This window comes from Ascaphus truei, chromosome 11 (genome assembly GCF_040206685.1).
Source record: "Ascaphus truei isolate aAscTru1 chromosome 11, aAscTru1.hap1, whole genome shotgun sequence".
NCBI classification, from domain to species: Eukaryota; Metazoa; Chordata; class Amphibia; order Anura; family Ascaphidae; genus Ascaphus; species Ascaphus truei.
In genome coordinates, this window is record NC_134493.1 from 52098188 (window position 1) to 52115490 (window position 17303).

The 17303-nt window shown below is 48.1% G+C and overlaps 1 protein-coding gene across 13 annotated transcripts in view; it reads right to left on the reverse strand.

Annotated features, from left to right (window-relative positions):
- MAPK8IP3 (mitogen-activated protein kinase 8 interacting protein 3) overlaps positions 1 to 17303 on the reverse strand; it is a 72509-nt gene that overhangs the window by 4787 nt on the left and 50419 nt on the right. For 6 of the 13 annotated variants that reach the window (XM_075566256.1, XM_075566262.1, XM_075566251.1 and 3 more), the window contains 14 exons: positions 16483 to 16653; positions 15220 to 15379; positions 13610 to 13705; positions 13229 to 13387; positions 12257 to 12422; positions 11305 to 11490; positions 10753 to 10936; positions 9515 to 9634; positions 9292 to 9372; positions 8545 to 8612; positions 7960 to 8108; positions 7565 to 7736; positions 2493 to 2606; positions 1816 to 1854 (listed from right to left, as the gene is read on the reverse strand). In XM_075566256.1, the coding sequence (XP_075422371.1) occupies positions 1816 to 1854; positions 2493 to 2606; positions 7565 to 7736; positions 7960 to 8108; positions 8545 to 8612; positions 9292 to 9372; positions 9515 to 9634; positions 10753 to 10936; positions 11305 to 11490; positions 12257 to 12422; positions 13229 to 13387; positions 13610 to 13705; positions 15220 to 15379; positions 16483 to 16653 (1865 nt within the window). The remainder of the gene's footprint in view (positions 1 to 1815; positions 1855 to 2492; positions 2607 to 7564; positions 7737 to 7959; positions 8109 to 8544; positions 8613 to 9291; positions 9373 to 9514; positions 9635 to 10752; positions 10937 to 11304; positions 11491 to 12256; positions 12423 to 13228; positions 13388 to 13609; positions 13706 to 15219; positions 15380 to 16482; positions 16654 to 17303) is intronic. The other 7 variants (XM_075566257.1, XM_075566259.1, XM_075566253.1 and 4 more) reach the window with 3 other exon arrangements.

Here is a 17303-nt window from a genome sequence, read left to right on the forward strand (position 1 = left end):
AGAAAGAGAGAGAGGGTGAGAGCGAGAGAGAAAAACAACGTTTTTAATTTAAGTTCTAAAAACTGAAAGGGAGATTCTTTTTTTTTAGAAGGTTTAGAATAAATCCATTTGTATTTAGAGAGAGAATGGGCCTGTGAATAAAAAAATAGTGGTACCCTGGGCTTATAACTACACAAATACCGCTGTTATGTACCCGGAATATCAGTACAATTCAACCACTGGTTTCAGCCCCGTTCCAGGCAGACAGAAGCTGTGGACTACAAACCCTAAACCTTACAGGGGCTTATTAATGTGGACTACCCACCACCAAGACACATTGTGGCACAGTCCGAAAAGAGACCAGATCTAAGCGCAAAACTGCGGACGATTAACCCATAAAACCAGCGACATTGCAGCTGTTAGCAGCCTGTTTGAATTCGATATACAATGCAATCCCTCCTACGACCAAAGTGTACTAATGGCAGTGACCTGTTTAAGGGGTTACACGGGGTTACATCGGGGCGACTGGTGCCTTTCCTTTTACAAAATTCACTCTATTGTAAAATAGTGATTATAACTATAGAGTGAGTATATTTAATTAGGGCTCTGTGCGGGGGGGGGGGGCGTGGGAGGGGGGCGATTTCCTCCGGGTTGCTCCCTTGCGTTTAATACCACTATGTCCTGAACAAGAGTTTACACAGGCACATCCCCCTCCCTCCTCCCGCCTTACCTTTAACGGGGACAGGAGGGGATAAAGGTCGAGTAAACACTTGGAAGTTTAACTTCAACTGCAATTATATTTGCTCGAGGAAGATGATCCCATTACATTAAAAATGGGGTTTTCTTGCAACAGGAATTGCACCTTCACCCTCACTCACTGCCAAGAACACACTTGGTGACACTTTTCTTGACACCGGGCTCCGGCCCGATGAGCTAACAATTAATATATTTTGTGTAGGAGGCTCAGGGAGATAAAGTGACTTGCCCATGGTCACAGGGGGAGCGGTTACTGGCATTCAATAAGACGCCCTTTTAAGTTCGTTAATGGGCTTCCACCAGCAGACGGTGTCTTATGGAATAGCACCGCTGGATAAATGTCCCATAGTGTAAGCAGGGGAGAGCTGCAAAGCAGGGGGAAGAGGGACTTCTTATCCTACAAGCCCTGGAATATTTCTGGTCTCTTGTCTGGAAGGGGACACTGGTATGATATGAAAACCAACAGCCTGGGGATTGATGGGTCAGTGGTATTCACAGGGAAATTGCCACCGGCCAACTCAATTGGTGGAAATATCAGTGCACACTGAGAAGACATGAGGGTGTAATAGCACACGGACATCATCAATGTCTTGGTAGCATCCGTTGGAGAGGTTCTCAGATGTTATTGCAGACCACTTCCATGTTGCTAATCGCTTTGCGGCCAGAGGGGCCTGCAATGGGACACATGGGCCAAATGGTATTGGGTTTTTGTTATATATACACCTAGTGGTGTTCCTAAATATATGAAAGATATCGTTATAAAAATGAGAAGGTGAATGTATTTAATTAGGTCCATGTTCTGGTTCCAGATGTTTGCACTGGTTCCAGATGTGCATCATGTAGATGCCAGGGAGGAATGACATCTGAGGAGCAGCCAACCGTCAACACAAAGTGACACTAGCCCCCAAATCTGCACCAGAGCTGCCCCATTTGAGCTTTAAAAGGGTCCCACCACCCCAGTCTTCATAAACTTTTGAAAGCCTCGGTAATCTCGTGAATACCACAGAGTGATGAAAAGATGGTTGTGTGGAGGGATGGGATGAGGTGTGGCGTCTGGATGGAGACAGGTCCTGGACTTACCCCTCAGCCCCAGCAGCTGGCCCCGGTGTAGGACTACCGCTAGTAGAGGTAAGGAGAGGTGGAGGGGAGGGGAGAGTCAAAAGGGAAAAGGAGGAAGAGAGAGGGGAAGAGGAAGGAGGGAAAGCATGGAGAACACAAAAAAATTAATTATTGGAAGGATTTTCAGGGGGGAATATTTTCTATTTGGGATATCATTTTAATTTCCCCTCGTCTAACATCTCCGAAACCCCAAGAGATACTGGCTGTGCCAACATTAATAGGCCTTACGTGTTATATGATAAGTGTCTCACGTATGGGATTCTTCAAGTCCTGCTTTTCTACATACAAGAGACATAACTACAAATCATAGCATTGAGTGTTTTTTTCAGGACCACTGACTCTAGGTCTTTCACTTCTACCCAAAAGCATTAAGGGATTTGCAGTCCTGCTCATCTGAGCATGGAGGACTACACACCCCAGAATGCCAAGGGCTGAGAGCTAACTTTTCCAGGACCACGTTGTGCAGTCCTGGTGTTTCATTCCTACCCAGAGCATTCTGGGTGTTGTAGGCAATACTTTTACCTACAGGACTACAAACCCCAGAACGCACAGCAAGTGGGAATATAAAAACAAAGGTAATCCTGGCGTTAGTTGACAGGTGTCACATTAACCCCGTGTAATCCATTAGCGTGACTTACTCTCTGTGAGCGGGATAGAGATGACCACGCCGTTGCCCGTCCCAACCCAGAGCCGATTGCCAGCGATCAGCAGCGCCGTGATGCGTACAAACGAGAAGCCCAACTTCCCCGTGCCTGCCAATCACAGAGCGAAAAACAGGGGACAATGAGCTAGACACCTCCAAGTGTATCCCTGAGCTCCTTCGGATATTAGCAGCGTGCCGGCCAGTGTCCCGCTTCACTGCACACGGTCCTGTGTTCAATTCCCTTTTTTATATAATTTTTTTTAAATCAAAGTTGATCTCCTTGTGTCTTCCTAAGTCCACGCCAGCTCTGTGAGGACTTGCACTGAACGCTCTGAGGACTTGCACTGAACTCTGTGAGGACTTGCACTGAACTCTGTGAGGACTTGCACTGAACTCTGTGAGGAATTGCACTGAACTCTGTGAGGACTTGCACTGAACTCTCTGAGGACTTGCACTGAACTCTCTGAGGACTTGCACTGAACTCTGTGAGGACTTGCACTGAACTCTGTGAGGACTTGCACAGAACTCTGTGAGGACTTGCACTGAACTCTCTGAGGACTTGCACTGAACTCTCTGAGGACTTGCACTGAACTCTCTGAGGACTTGCACTGAACTCTCTGAGGACTTGCACTGAACTCTCTGAGGACTTGCACTGAACTCTCTGAGGACTTGCACTGAACTCTCTGAGGACTTGCACTGAACTCTCTGAGGACTTGCACTGAACTCTCTGAGGACTTGCACTGAACTCTGTGAGGACTTGCACTGAACTCTGTGAGGACTTGCACTGAACTCTGTGAGGACTTGCACTGAACTCTGTGAGGACTTGCACTGAACTCTCTGAGGACGTGCACAGAACTCTCTGAGGACTTGCACTGAACTCTCTGAGGACTTGCACTGAACTCTCTGAGGACTTGCACTGAACTCTCTGAGGACTTGCACTGAACTCTGTGAGGACTTGCACTGAACTCTGTGAGGACTTGCACTGAACTCTCTGAGGACTTGCACTGAACTCTCTGAGGACTTGCACTGAACTCTCTGAGGACTTGCACTGAACTCTCTGAGGACTTGCACTGAACTCTCTGAGGACTTGCACTGAACTCTCTGAGGACTTGCACTGAACTCTCTGAGGACTTGCACTGAACTCTGTGAGGACTTGCACTGAACTCTCTGAGGACTTGCACTGAACTCTCTGAGGACTTGCACTGAACTCTGTGAGGACTTGCACTGAACTCTCTGAGGACTTGCACTGAACTCTGTGAGGACTTGCACAGAACTCTGTGAGGACTTGCACTGAACTCTCTGAGGACTTGCACTGAACTCTCTGAGGACTTGCACTGAACTCTCTGAGGACTTGCACAGAACTCTGTGAGGACTTGCACTGAACTCTCTGAGGACTTGCACTGAACTCTCTGAGGACTTGCACTGAACTCTCTGAGGACTTGCACTGAACTCTCTGAGGACTTGCACTGAACTCTCTGAGGACTTGCACTGAACTCTCTGAGGACTTGCACTGAACTCTGTGAGGACTTGCACTGAACTCTGTGAGGACTTGCACTGAACTCTCTGAGGACTTGTACTGAACTCTGTGAGGACTTGCACTGAACTCTGTGAGGACTTGCACTGAACTCTGTGAGGACTTGCACTGAACTCTGTGAGGACTTGCACTGAACTCTGTGAGGACTTGCACTGAACTCTGTGAGGACTTGCACTGAACTCTGTGAGGACTTGCACTGAACTCTGTGAGGACTTGCACAGAACTCTCTGAGGACTTGCACTGAACTCTGTGAGGACTTGCACTGAACTCTGTGAGGACTTGCACTGAACTCTGTGAGGACTTGCACTGAACTCTGTGAGGACTTGCACAGAACTCTGTGAGGACTTGCACTGAACTCTCTGAGGACTTGCACTGAACTCTCTGAGGACTTGCACTGAACTCTCTGAGGACTTGCACTGAACTCTGTGAGGACTTGCACTGAACTCTGTGAGGACTTGCACTGAACTCTGTGAGGACTTGCACAGAACTCTGTGAGGACTTGCACTGAACTCTCTGAGGACTTGCACTGAACTCTGTGAGGACTTGCACAGAACTCTGTGAGGACTTGCACTGAACTCTCTGAGGACTTGCACTGAACTCTGTGAGGACTTGCACAGAACTCTGTGAGGACTTGCACTGAACTCTCTGAGGACTTGCACTGAACTCTCTGAGGACTTGCACTGAACTCTGTGAGGACTTGCACAGAACTCTGTGAGGACTTGCACTGAACTCTCTGAGGACTTGCACTGAACTCTGTGAGGGCTTGCACTGAACTCTGTGAGGACTTGCACAGAACTCTGTGAGGACTTGCACTGAACTCTCTGAGGACTTGCACTGAACTCTCTGAGGACTTGCACAGAACTCTGTGAGGACTTGCACTGAACTCTGTGAGGACTTGCACAGAACTCTCTGAGGACTTGCACTGAACTCTGTGAGGACTTGCACTGAACTCTGTGAGGACTTGCACTGAACTCTCTGAGGACTTGCACTGAACTCTGTGAGGACTTGCACAGAACTCTGTGAGGACTTGCACTGAACTCTCTGAGGACTTGCACTGAACTCTCTGAGGACTTGCACTGAACTCTCTGAGGACTTGCACTGAACTCTCTGAGGACTTGCACTGAACTCTCTGAGGACTTGCACTGAACTCTCAGGACTTGCACTGAACTCTCTGAGGACTTGCACTGAACTCTCTGAGGACTTGCACTGAACTCTCTGAAAACTTGCGCTGGGACCAGCTGAATCTCAGATCCCTGCAATATCGGGCAGGTGTCTGATAGCCGCCCTTTTTGCCTTCCTTGCCATTGTTTTTGATCAATGGGAGGAAGATGCATTCAGTAACATTGTTGGGACCTTATTTTGATTCAGCGTGTATACTGTTCTGCGTGCACCTTTGTGTTTTGGCACACTCTCTGTTTATGGTGCATTATTTGCTGTGATATGTCCTTTTGGGGTGATGTCTTATTCCACACCTCATTTTATATCTGATCGGCCGGTCTAGCGGGTGGGAGGCAATTGCTGCCTCCCTCCTCCCTATTTACTCTTACAGTTTTATTTGGACTGTTCTGTATCTTCATTGATGAGCATATTTTTATTTATTTTATTTATAAAAATGTGTTACCAGGAAGTAATACATTGCGAGTTACCTCTCTGTTTCACGTATGTCCTGGGCACAGAGTTATGATGACAAATACATGGTTACAAATACACAGTTACATTAAGTGAACAGGGTTAAACATTGTATACAAGACATTGCATGTACACTTAATATATATTATAGGCGTATGTAACAGTTACAGACCAGATTAAAATGTGAGACAGCTTTAGTTTTGAAAGAACTTAAGACTGGTGGTGGATGTGAGAGTCTCCGGTAGGTTGTTCCAGTTTTGGGGTGCACGGAAGGAGAAGGAGGAACGTCCGGATACTTTGTTGAACCTTGGGACCATGAACAGTCTTTTGGAGTCTGATCTCAGGTGATAAGTGCTGCGTGTGGTAGGGGTGAGGAGCTTGTTCATAGTTTTATTATCCTATTAGTTCATTTATAACTTATAGGCGTGTTTATTACTATCGGACCTGAGAGACTCTTTTAATTATGTTTCTTAGTGACGTTGTTGAATACATTTTTTGTATTCTTGTATATCTGAGTGCTTATTTGAGATAATTTTTCTTGTTTTTGTTCGTGTGCGTGTGTGTGTGTGTGTGTGTGTGTATATATATATATATATATATATATATATATATATATATATATATATATATATAAAATCAAAAAATAAATAGATGATACCGTTCTGTGGCTAACGAAATGCTTTTATTTGTGCGAGCTTTTGAGATACACTGATCTCTTCTTCCGGCGGTGTTACAATGAATGAAACATCGCCGGAAGAAGAGATCAGTGTATCTCGAAAGCTCGCACAAATAAAAGCATTTCGTTAGCCACAGAACGGTATCATCTATTTATTTTTTGATTATTGAAGCTCGGCTAACACGGTACTGATACCTCTACATATATATATACACACACACACACACACACATACACACACACACACACACACACAGCAAGACTTCGTTTCTGCGGTGACGCAGACGAACAAGCCACAGCCAGCGGCGCCCGGGACAGTGCCGGCCGCGATCTCGCTGCGGGGCAATCAATGCTTGGGACCCCACCCAGTGTTAATCTCGACCGGGTCGCGACCACTGCGGTCGAATGACCGTGTGTGGCAGCGGCACCAAAGACCCCAAGCTCAGCTACATGTACATTACAGACACACACTCAAAGTATGAAGACATGCATGCTGGGTATTACCCCAAAGAGACAGGGGAAAGAATGAATGGATCCGAAAGCAAACACAAGTCTGACATCATCACAAGGCATGAAGAAGAGAGGCGTGCACGCGGTGTGTGTGTTATATCTTAATATATAAAATCGAAAGGTTGGTACTAGCTGCAGTGAATCTGATTGGTCCTCAGCCTCTGGCCAATCAGAGTGGTGGCTCTATGATGTCACCCGGCTCTATGACGTCACCCAACTCTCTCTCCCTCCCCCCCCACCGGCTCCCGGACGGAGGGGAAGCGCGGCGCGGCCCTCCTGCCCCAGCCGCCAACGTTCACTTCCCTCCCTCCCCGGCGGGGGGACAGGCAGTGGGCAGGCAGCATCCGGAAGGACCCCCTTCCTCCTGCAGCTGCCCCCGGTAAGATGGCGGCGCACAGCGGACAGGCGGGGGGTGGTATTCAGTCAGGAGAGAGGGGGGGGGGAGTTAGTCAGGAGAGAGGGCGGGGGGAGTTAGTCAGAAGAGAGGGGGGGGAGGGAGTCAGGAGAGAGGGGGGAGAGAGGGAGTCAGGAGAGCGGGGGAGAGGGAGTCAGGAGAGAGGGGGGGCAGAGGGAGTCAGGAGAGAGAGGGGGGGAGGGAGTTGAGAGGAAGGATGGGGGAGGCAGAACATTACATCACGGGCAACGCCGGGTATATCAGCTAGTATATATATATATATATAATTTTACAAGTTAGCGCGTGGTCCCCTCCCCTACGCACCTAACATCTTGCTGACGTATGGCTCTATATCCACATCCTGCAGGTGCTGGTGGGTGTGAGCGTGGTACAACCTCAGCGTGGAGTCCAGTCGGATTGACACCCACACCCCGTCTCCGATCCACGCCAGCTGTCGTACTTGGCTCTCCCGGCGAGGGTGAGCGTCGAATGACTTCTAATATAAAGAAGGAGGGGGGAGGGGGGAGGACATACACCAGTGAAATCACAAAGGATCACTGGAGAGGTATTTATTAACATTTAACAGATGAAGTCTTATTTACAAATACGGGGCGAAACTTTTCCCCAGATAATATTCTGCCTGAAGGACACAAAAGCGGTCTCTAAATGGGTTGCGGGCTCGGTACTTGGCTGGGAAAGCTGGTTGGAGCTGCACGTACCTCTATCTGCATGGTCTTGGGCTGGATGACATGCACTTTGTTCTTGTACCCGCACCACACCCTGTCGTACACTACAGCCATGCAGCGGATGGAGTGATGCGTGTGCCCGAGGTCCATGAGGTGGTAGTTGCTCAGGTCCCACTGACGATCTGGGAGGGGGGGAAAAAACGATGCCGGAAATATCACTTCCTGCTTCGGATGAGCTACTTCCTGCCCCAGAGATGGCGTCAGATACGTTCAAAATGGCCGACGTCAAGTTCAAGCTTGCTTTATTTATATTACTTGACAGCAACCCGTAAAGAAAGGGTTAAAAACGAACCTATATGATAAACCGCTTTAAATGTGACATGAATAAACTGTTTGGCAATATTACACCGGCGGCAAAACAAACCTTTCTACCCCTTCTGTGCCAGAGGGGACTGTAACCCCCCACGGGCAATTAAGGGGTTAAGAGTATCTGGGGTCTGTGTGAGTGGGTGGATATTGTGAGCACGGTAACCACACTCCAGCAGTTCACTGCATAATGTCAAGAGGTATTGGGAGTGGGTGGGGGGAAGGGGTAGCTTAAAATACTACGCCCATTACCTTCTCCGCGATGGAAAATGGCGAGTGTCCCATCTGCAAGAGCCACGAGAACCCGTCCCTTCACGTGCCTGGGAAAGCACACCGTCAAGAGGTTAATGGTGAGTCATTACGCATCAAGGCTGTGCCTTCGACCAATCGGAATGCTCTGTTACGCGTTTGTCTAGTCGCGGTCTTACGATGATTGGCTCAGACAGGTATTATGGACGGCGCTGGAAAAAACTGCGCTTATGGCGCTTAGGTAAAAAATATAATGTCACCACAGTAGTGAATCTAATGAAACCCAGCTGGAATCAGCTGGCAATCCGAGAGATCCTGATCTGCTTGGCTGTGTGATTCTCGTCACAGGGACTTTCTCAGCTTCAGCTCACCTTAGCCTCCCCACTCCCTGGCACAGCCTCCTATCACACCAATGTTAGGCAGCAATATCCCTAGCTCCAGTCCTCAGGGGCCAGCAATAGGTCGGGTTTTCAGGATATCCCTGCTTCAGGACAACTGGTTCAATCCGTTCCCTGCTTCAGCGCAGGTGGCTCAATCAGTCACAGCTTCAGCAGAGGTGGCTCAATCAGTCCCTGCTTCAGCACAGGTGGCTCAATCAGTCGCAGCTTCAGCACAGGTGGCTCAAAAAGTGGCTCAGTCGCTGAAGCTGGGATATCCTGAAAACCTGACCTGTTGGTGGCCCTTGATGAGTGGAGTTGGCCGCCCCTCACCCTTGTGTAGTGTGTGAAAGCTCTGCGCCCTGGTACTCACACGAGGCTCAGCACCGAGTCCTTCAGTTTGATGGAGTGCAGACACTTCTTCCAGTTAGAGACAGCCGAGTGAACGTACAGCCTGTGACAGAGACGCACAGCGTTAATAACACCGCCCGAGGGGGGGCGGCGCGGTCTCGCGCTAATCACAGCGCTATGAAGATGTACGGCGTGGGATCTGGGTGACCGGCTGGCATTTAATGACCGGGTTACGTGGTCCGTACCAGCCGTTCTGCGTTCCCAGCCACATTGTGGGGGTGGCGCTGGTGCCGGCCGCGGCCTCGTTGCCGGGATCTGCGTCTTGCTGCGCGGTGTTCACTTCCGGCTTCGGATGCCCGTTATCACTGGTGTGGGAGGGGAGGAGGAAACAAAAAGGCAAATGAATGAAGCTGGCACAAAGCATTTAGATTGTTAGCTCTGCGGGTCAGGGGTTCCTCTTCCCCCAATCCTGATTCCTTTAGATACTCGGCAGGGTCAATATTTTATGTTAGAAAGGAAAATAAATAGAAGATAACACAGTAGTGGTATGATCTGTGGTCATGTGAATATACTCCTGACAAAGTCAGGATAAGCAGGAATTAACTAACGACAAAATAAATTCCCACATCTAAACGGCAGCTCTTTTCATGCACCTGTCTATTAAGACTGTTCTCCCTCCAATGGAGAGGTTAGGAGAGCTATGGCAGGTACAGCCGTGTCAGGACGAGCAGAAGAGGGGATACCGGGGTGGGGTTTGCAAGCTTTGGCCAAGTAATTGAACTAAATTACCCTCATTTATGAAAAGAAAAACAGATAAGTATTTAATGATATACTGTGTTATATTAGGTGCAGCACGGGGGGGGGGTTGTCTTTTGTTATATACAGACGGTCACAATCCCATTGGCACTTTCTTAAGGGTGATCACGCCCTGCGCTCCTATGGCAGATGGAAGTGGGATGGCACCTCCCCCGCTGTCATCGATCACGTGATCGGAGACCCCGGAAGGCCGTGGCACTCTGGCCCCCCAGGGGACTCTCCAGCGCTCAAAGGGTTAAGGCTCTACCCCTCCATAGATCTCGACTCTGATCTCGTTACATCCCCAGCTCGTCTCCTGTGCTCGACCCAAGGATGTCCCATCTTTGCACCTCTTATCTCTTCAGCCGTCTACTGTCTTAAACCTTTATCACTCACCTCCCCCTACCAGTGGGACGCTCCTCTACACAATACCGTATGTCTCACGTACTTTCTCTTTCCATTTTTAATGCCCAGCTAAAAATAACACCCAAGGGAACACATGACAGATACATATGATATACACGGATCAGCACACTTACGTGTACACACACACACAGATGCACACACGCTTATACACCGTTATGTACAGCCGAGATTGGGCACCAGGGAGATTTTCGCTTATACCGGTGCTACACACCAGCTGGGGATTAGAGTTTGAACACAGAGGCACACAGCACGTGCACCATACCTGCATAGCCTGCCGTTAGCCACCGGGGCAGGGTCAGTGAAGACGTGTTCCGTCAGTAACCCCGGTCGGACCTGAGCCGGTTCCGTGTCGCCGGCGGAGGATTCTGGCACCTCCAATGCTTCCGTGGCTTCCTCTGCTGACTGATGCTGGGGGGGCTTCCCGTTGCTGATGGTGGAATCCTTCCCTGATGTCAATGAGAGGGGAAATGGATCAGTACCACGGCACCAAGTGTTCGTGCTGTTATGTGGTTCTGCTTTGCTGCAAGGCGTGGTAACTGTGCAGCTAAAAGAATGCACACGTTCATACAACACGTCAAAGGACTTCAGCGATCATTGTGAGGCATGCAGCAGCAAAGGATTCTGGGTATTGCATTGAAATGCATTGTGGGCCTCGCAGGCAGCAAAAGGAATATATTTGTCTGAAGCAAAGACAGTGGCATTAAAGTGGTTAATGATGAAAAAAGAAGCTTTGAAGTGGTTTTCAAACCAACCCTGTGATGTAATTTCACCCCGAGCTACGCAAGGGTTAATGTCAGGGACAGCCACAACTCACCTTGTCCCTTGTCCAGGACAGGGGTGTCACCGCGGGAGGAGCAGTTGCTCCGTGGCACGTTGCACCGCGTGGCACAGCCCACCAGGGTGATCCCAGCTAGGACGCCGTCCGTGTCACCCGAATCCTCAGGGTTAATGTCCCCCTCCAGGAAAATCTCGCCCGGCGGGTAATCGCCGTCGCTGGCAGCTGCAGGCGCAGAGAGGAGAGGGTAATGAGGTGGTGGCCCGTGTGGCACAGAAGGGGTTAAAGGTGATGTCTCACCCACACATACTGAGGGTAACGAAGTGAAAGCACTCAGCCTTGCGACACCTTCTTTGTTTATTATTTTTTACATAGCTTATTTCTTATAAAACACACTTTAAACTTAGAATGAAACATAAAGCACGGCAATTATCAGCAGAAAACGGAATTAATCAACAGTCACTAAATACAAGAAAGTATGAGAGCAAATACACGCATGCGCACAGACACGTGTATTTGTACACATATATGTGTATATATATTTATATATACACACACGTACATCTCCATGGAGTTTATCATTCTGCACTGATTCTCAATTTCCTGCTTGTATTTCGATTCGTGGTCAAATATTTCAACTTTGCACCATCTGAACTATTAAATACAGTGGGACATTCAATCCAATCACCATTCGGCAGGACTTTGCTCACAGGACTCACCATTGCTAATATTTTAATTGTTCCACTTATATTATTGAGTGTTTTCATCCTCACTTTTTATTAAATATCTGTGCTAATAAAAATAAGGGACTGAAACGTGGGAAGCCTGTCACTGGGAACAGATGGATCCCGGATAGAGGTTTGCATCTCCACCGCATCCTATAAGCTCAATGACAACTCCTCTCTTTGAGGGACATGGAAGAAGCCCAGATAACCGGTATGAGGAGACTAGTTCTGGCTTATCGCCCTGCTGTGACCCCTCTCCCTCTTACCCGGGATACTGGAGATGCAGAGCACATGGGCATTGCAGACGGTGAACTGGTCCACCAGTGTGCCAGGCTGGTTGGCATCGATGATCACCACCTTGCTCGTGGTCAGGGTGCTGGTAAGAATCCACACACGGCTGGAGGTGGCATCTGCCTCGTGGAGCTCCTTACTCTGCAGCCAGGAAAAGGCTCATCAGTATAGAGATGCACATACATATACACTCACTAATCTGGGAGAGAGACACAGGGAGGCACAATGGTTATACAGTACATGATGTATACATGTGTGTGTATAGAACATTGGTGGGCCAAAGCTTTACCTGTCGCCCTCAACCGCTTGCCACCCCAGCAGCCCGCTCTCTCTCTCTGTGAATCTGAGCTTCTCCCCTGAGCTGCCTAATGACAGCGCTAATCACTAGTTCCCAGCCTAAGGAGAGGCGTGGGACAGTATCCATCACAGTGACGGCATTAAGAGCCGAGTGGAAGAGAGAATATATATATATATATAAAAGAGCGAGAGAGTCAGTCCTTATGAGAGTGCAAGGGACACACATGTATATCAATGTTTCGATCCCCTCCTATATCCTGTAATTTCACCTCAGCATTCGTGTCTCCGTGAGGGCTCGCTATTCTGCGTATACAGGATGCCCGCACGGAGAGGCACGGAACTCCTGCGCAGTCCCTCTTTTAGTGCGGGTGCCCTGAATATAGCGATTTATAACGTTTCTCCAAGTTTAACACAGGTGTTAAAAAAAATCCTAAATAATTGAAACCATGTGAGGTGGAATTAGAAAGAATAGCGGGGGGCAGAGGATGGGAAATAGATCACTGGGACAGGGAAAAGAGGCAGGGAGGGGCATCATGTGATCGCTCCGGGAGAGTCACACACACAAATAAACAGTATATATGCCATTATATAACTCTCTCTATATAGTTAGATACATTTCTCTGCATTTGCTCCTAGACCCCTCTCCTCACTTTTCTCTTCTCAGGTGAGGTATGAGTGCTCTTGCTCTCCCCCTCCACCTCACGGTCACATGTTAAAGGATCACGTCCTGGGACCTGCTTGATTCCGTTCCCAGAATCCTCTTCAAGCGGTTTCCAGCCCGTCAAATCCACTCCCGCTGAGCACCAGAGCTGTGAGAGAGATCAACATAAGCGCTAAGGTCCCAACACCAATTAGAGGCAGAAGGTCCTAGCGCTCTCTTGGGAGGATAATATGGTTGCCGGTAGTATCATTGCCAGTGTGCCAGTCAACATTAAGGGCAACATTCATGCTACGGATTGGCTGGTGCCGAAAATTAACCCCTTAGTCCTGTTGGAAGCTTAGTGGAGGTTTTCAGCATTACGTATTGTTACCTTCATGGTGGGGTCTTTCTCCACCAGGGGCCGGCAGTAGACTGGAACTGGCACATTCTTCATGCGATTGTCCTCTTGACCGCCATTTGGACTCAGCTGCCGGAGTTAAAGAAGAAGATGATAAATAGACTTCTATAGGTGCTATAACCAATATAACCTAAGTTCTCAGCTACAGTCCTAGAATATAAGAAAATCGTTCTCGTCAAGGAAGTGGGTAAAGTGTGATGCTACTGGTGCCACTACCTTTTCAATTTTCACACCCAGAGTAACACTACTTTTTTATTTTCATACCCAGAGAACCATTATTATCCCCCATCCTTGTACAAATAATGGGCCGGGCCAGGTCATACTTGAGTCCTGGCCCTGGAAACCTCTCGGCAGGTTCTCATATATGCAAAGCTTAGGACTACCAACCTGTTTGGACCTACGATGGGTGGGTGGTCATTGAACTGAACAATATACAGGCTTCATAATATGCATGAGGCAAGAGTCACCAGCCTACTTGTATTTATGATGGGCCATAACTGAACTCAACCAAAGTTAGTTCTCCTTACACAAGGCAGGCCATCATCCAGCTTGTAGTAATAATAATGGGTCCTCTGTTATCTGGATAAATATCAGACTTGTTAAAGTACGTAAGGCCATCAGCCAATTGACCTACTTGCAAATATAATTGTCTATCACTGAACCGAAACAAAGTTAGGCCTCCTAATTTATGCAAGGCCTAAGACCACAAACCTGTTTGTATTCCTTATTAGTCATTACTGAACCAAGGTAAGGCCTTCTTATATAAGCAAGGCCTGGAACCATCAACCTTTATTTACAATGTGTCATCTACCATTGTAAATAAACCAAACTCTGGCCTCATCAAACACACAAAGCTTGCAGACAGTGCTGGTATTTATACTGGACCCAGGCCCGCCACCAGCTTGTAGGGGGCCCGGGACACAAGTGCAAGCCAGAACCCCAATTAAATGGGAAGAGGTGTCAGCGTGCTGACAGCTTGTGCAGCACAGGGGGTCTGTTAACTGGGGGAAATGGGGCCTGTCAGATTTCTTGAAGCAGAGGAAGGGGCCCGCCCAGCCGAACCCTAGAGTCTCAACCTACTTCCACAGTCTGGCCCCATTTCTGGGTTTAGACTGACGGGCTCTCCTCAGCTGCCAGGCCCAGGACAGCTGTCCCAGTGCTCCCCCCTTATTGTGGCCCTCAATGGACCATAAGTGAACTCAACAAAACGTAGGCCGAACAATATATGCCGGGCCTCAGCCATTAACCTGCTTATATGTATGATGGGTCATCAGTGACTCGAACCAAACTGAGGCCTGAGTCACCTTCTAGTTCAGTTCATTGATGACTGATTGATCAGAAATGGAAATTCAAGCTTTATGGAACAGGTGAGGGCTAGAGTCACCGGCAAGCTTGCATCTATAATGGATCATTAGTGAACCAAACTCAGGCCTAATGAAACACGTGAGGCCTAGTGCCACCTAACTACTTGTATCTAGAATGAGTCATCAATGAAGTAAACTTGGGCAACCAACCGCCTTGTATCTGTAATGAGTGAACCCAACTTGGGCCTAATAAAGTGTGTGAGGCCTAGAGTCACCGACCTGCTTGTATTTTGCAGGAAGGCTCCACCCGCAGGCCTGGAGACGCCCGTCATCGTTGCGCACGTGCTCCCGCACTTGACGGTACTGCTCGCGCTTCTGTTCGCGGCGAGCTGTGGACGGGCAATCGCTGAGGAGAGAAGCTACAGTGTTACTTCTCAATCTATGGGGAGAGAGAGAGAAAGAGAGAGGGGGCAAAGCGTCAGGGGGGGAAAAGCAGAAAGCCAAGCAACCAGGGTTAGAGGCAAAAAGGGAGCAAGATACAAGCATAATAGGAGGGGAAAATGCAGGAGGCATGGACCAATGAGAATGCTCCACTCGACAATGCTATGGGGTTTCGTCCACCGGAACTTTCAGAAATGAAGGATTCTCATTGGCTCAGGCTGTTGTCATGGATACCATTAACTGGACTCCATTCAAAGCCGCTCAGAGGGGTGTTAGTTGACATATATCCATATTTAAACACATTTCCATTGATTATTTTGAATATATCAATACTTCGGCCTTTCATGATATATTAAACACAGCGTTATTACCGCACATGAAAACATTTGAATGACAGGTTTTTGTTTTAATACTAATTTTTCGTATTCCAAAGCACGCGCTTCAGTTTAAGCAAATCTGGAAACCCTCTTACTACATAAAAAAAAAAAATCAGTTTCACCACTCTTATTAATTTTAATTAATGACACATTTCTGAGACATCTAATGAAATGAATGCTCGTCCGTTTCTGCAGCGTCCTTCTCAAACCCACACGTGTCAAGCACAAGACACTTTTACTGCACGAGACACTAACCTTATGACGGCTTTATCAAAGATTGCCAATATTTTTAATATTCAAAAATCTCCCAATATTTTTAATGAACACACTCATGGAAGAACACGTGGCCTGCAGCCGCAGAACCATGACCCTAAAATAATAATAAACAATATTTTTTTTGTTATATACAGTAGTGTTGTAATACCCAAATGCTGTAGGTACGTTTTTCAGGCTAAAAACTGTACCCTACAGTCTAATTGTAACTTTATAAGGCAGAGAGATACAGGTCCATATTCACCAAGTAGTGCCCAGCCATAAGACCCTCAACTGCCCCGTCTCACGGCTCCGCACCGCTTAGTAAAGTACCTTGCTACAGGTCAGAAGAAGCTGACCCTGGGATTTGAACCTGGTTTACCCGCATTAAACAAATACGGGGAATGTCATTAGATTAGACCACTCGTCCGCCTTGAGAGCGAGATTCCCCCACATGGGTGATTGAACTTACTCTTCGGGGAAGAACTCGATGGTGCGCCCCCCAGAGGAGATCTGGCACATGGTATGGCTACGACGCTGGCTGAATCCGGCTGGAGTGGGGGACTTGTAGTGGATGTTGACGGAGGGGTAAGACCTCTTTGCTGGAGGGGGGCTGGCGGAGGAACTGAAGAGCCTGCTAAAGCTGGAACGCACAGAGGGAGAGAAATAGAGTATTTCAGCACAGTGACACCCACACTTTCTTTACTGGGAATAGGTCAGGGTAATACAGTGACACCCACACTTTCTTTACTGGGAACAGGTCAGGGTAACACAGTGACACCCACACTTTCTTTACTGGGAACAGGTCAGGGTAATACAGTGACACCCACACTTTCTTTACTGGGAACAGGTCAGGGTAACACAATGACACCCACACTTCCTTTACTGGGAACAGGTCAGGGTAATACAGTGACACCCACACTTTCTTTACTGGGAACAGGTCAGGGTAATACAGTGACACCCACACTTTCTTTACGGGGAACAGGTCAGGGTAACACAGTGACACCCACACTTTCTTTACTGGGAATAGGTCAGGGTAATACAGTGACACCCACACTTTCTTTACTGGGAACAGGTCAGGGTAATACAGTGACACCCACACTTTCTTTACTGGGAACAGGTCAGGGTAATACAGTGACACCCACACTTCCTTTACTGGGAACAGGTCAGGGTAATACAGTGACACCCACACTTTCTTTACTGGGAACAGGTCAGGGTAATACAGTGACACCCACACTTTCTTTACGGGGAACAGGTCAGGGTAATACAGTGACACCCACACTTTCTTTACTG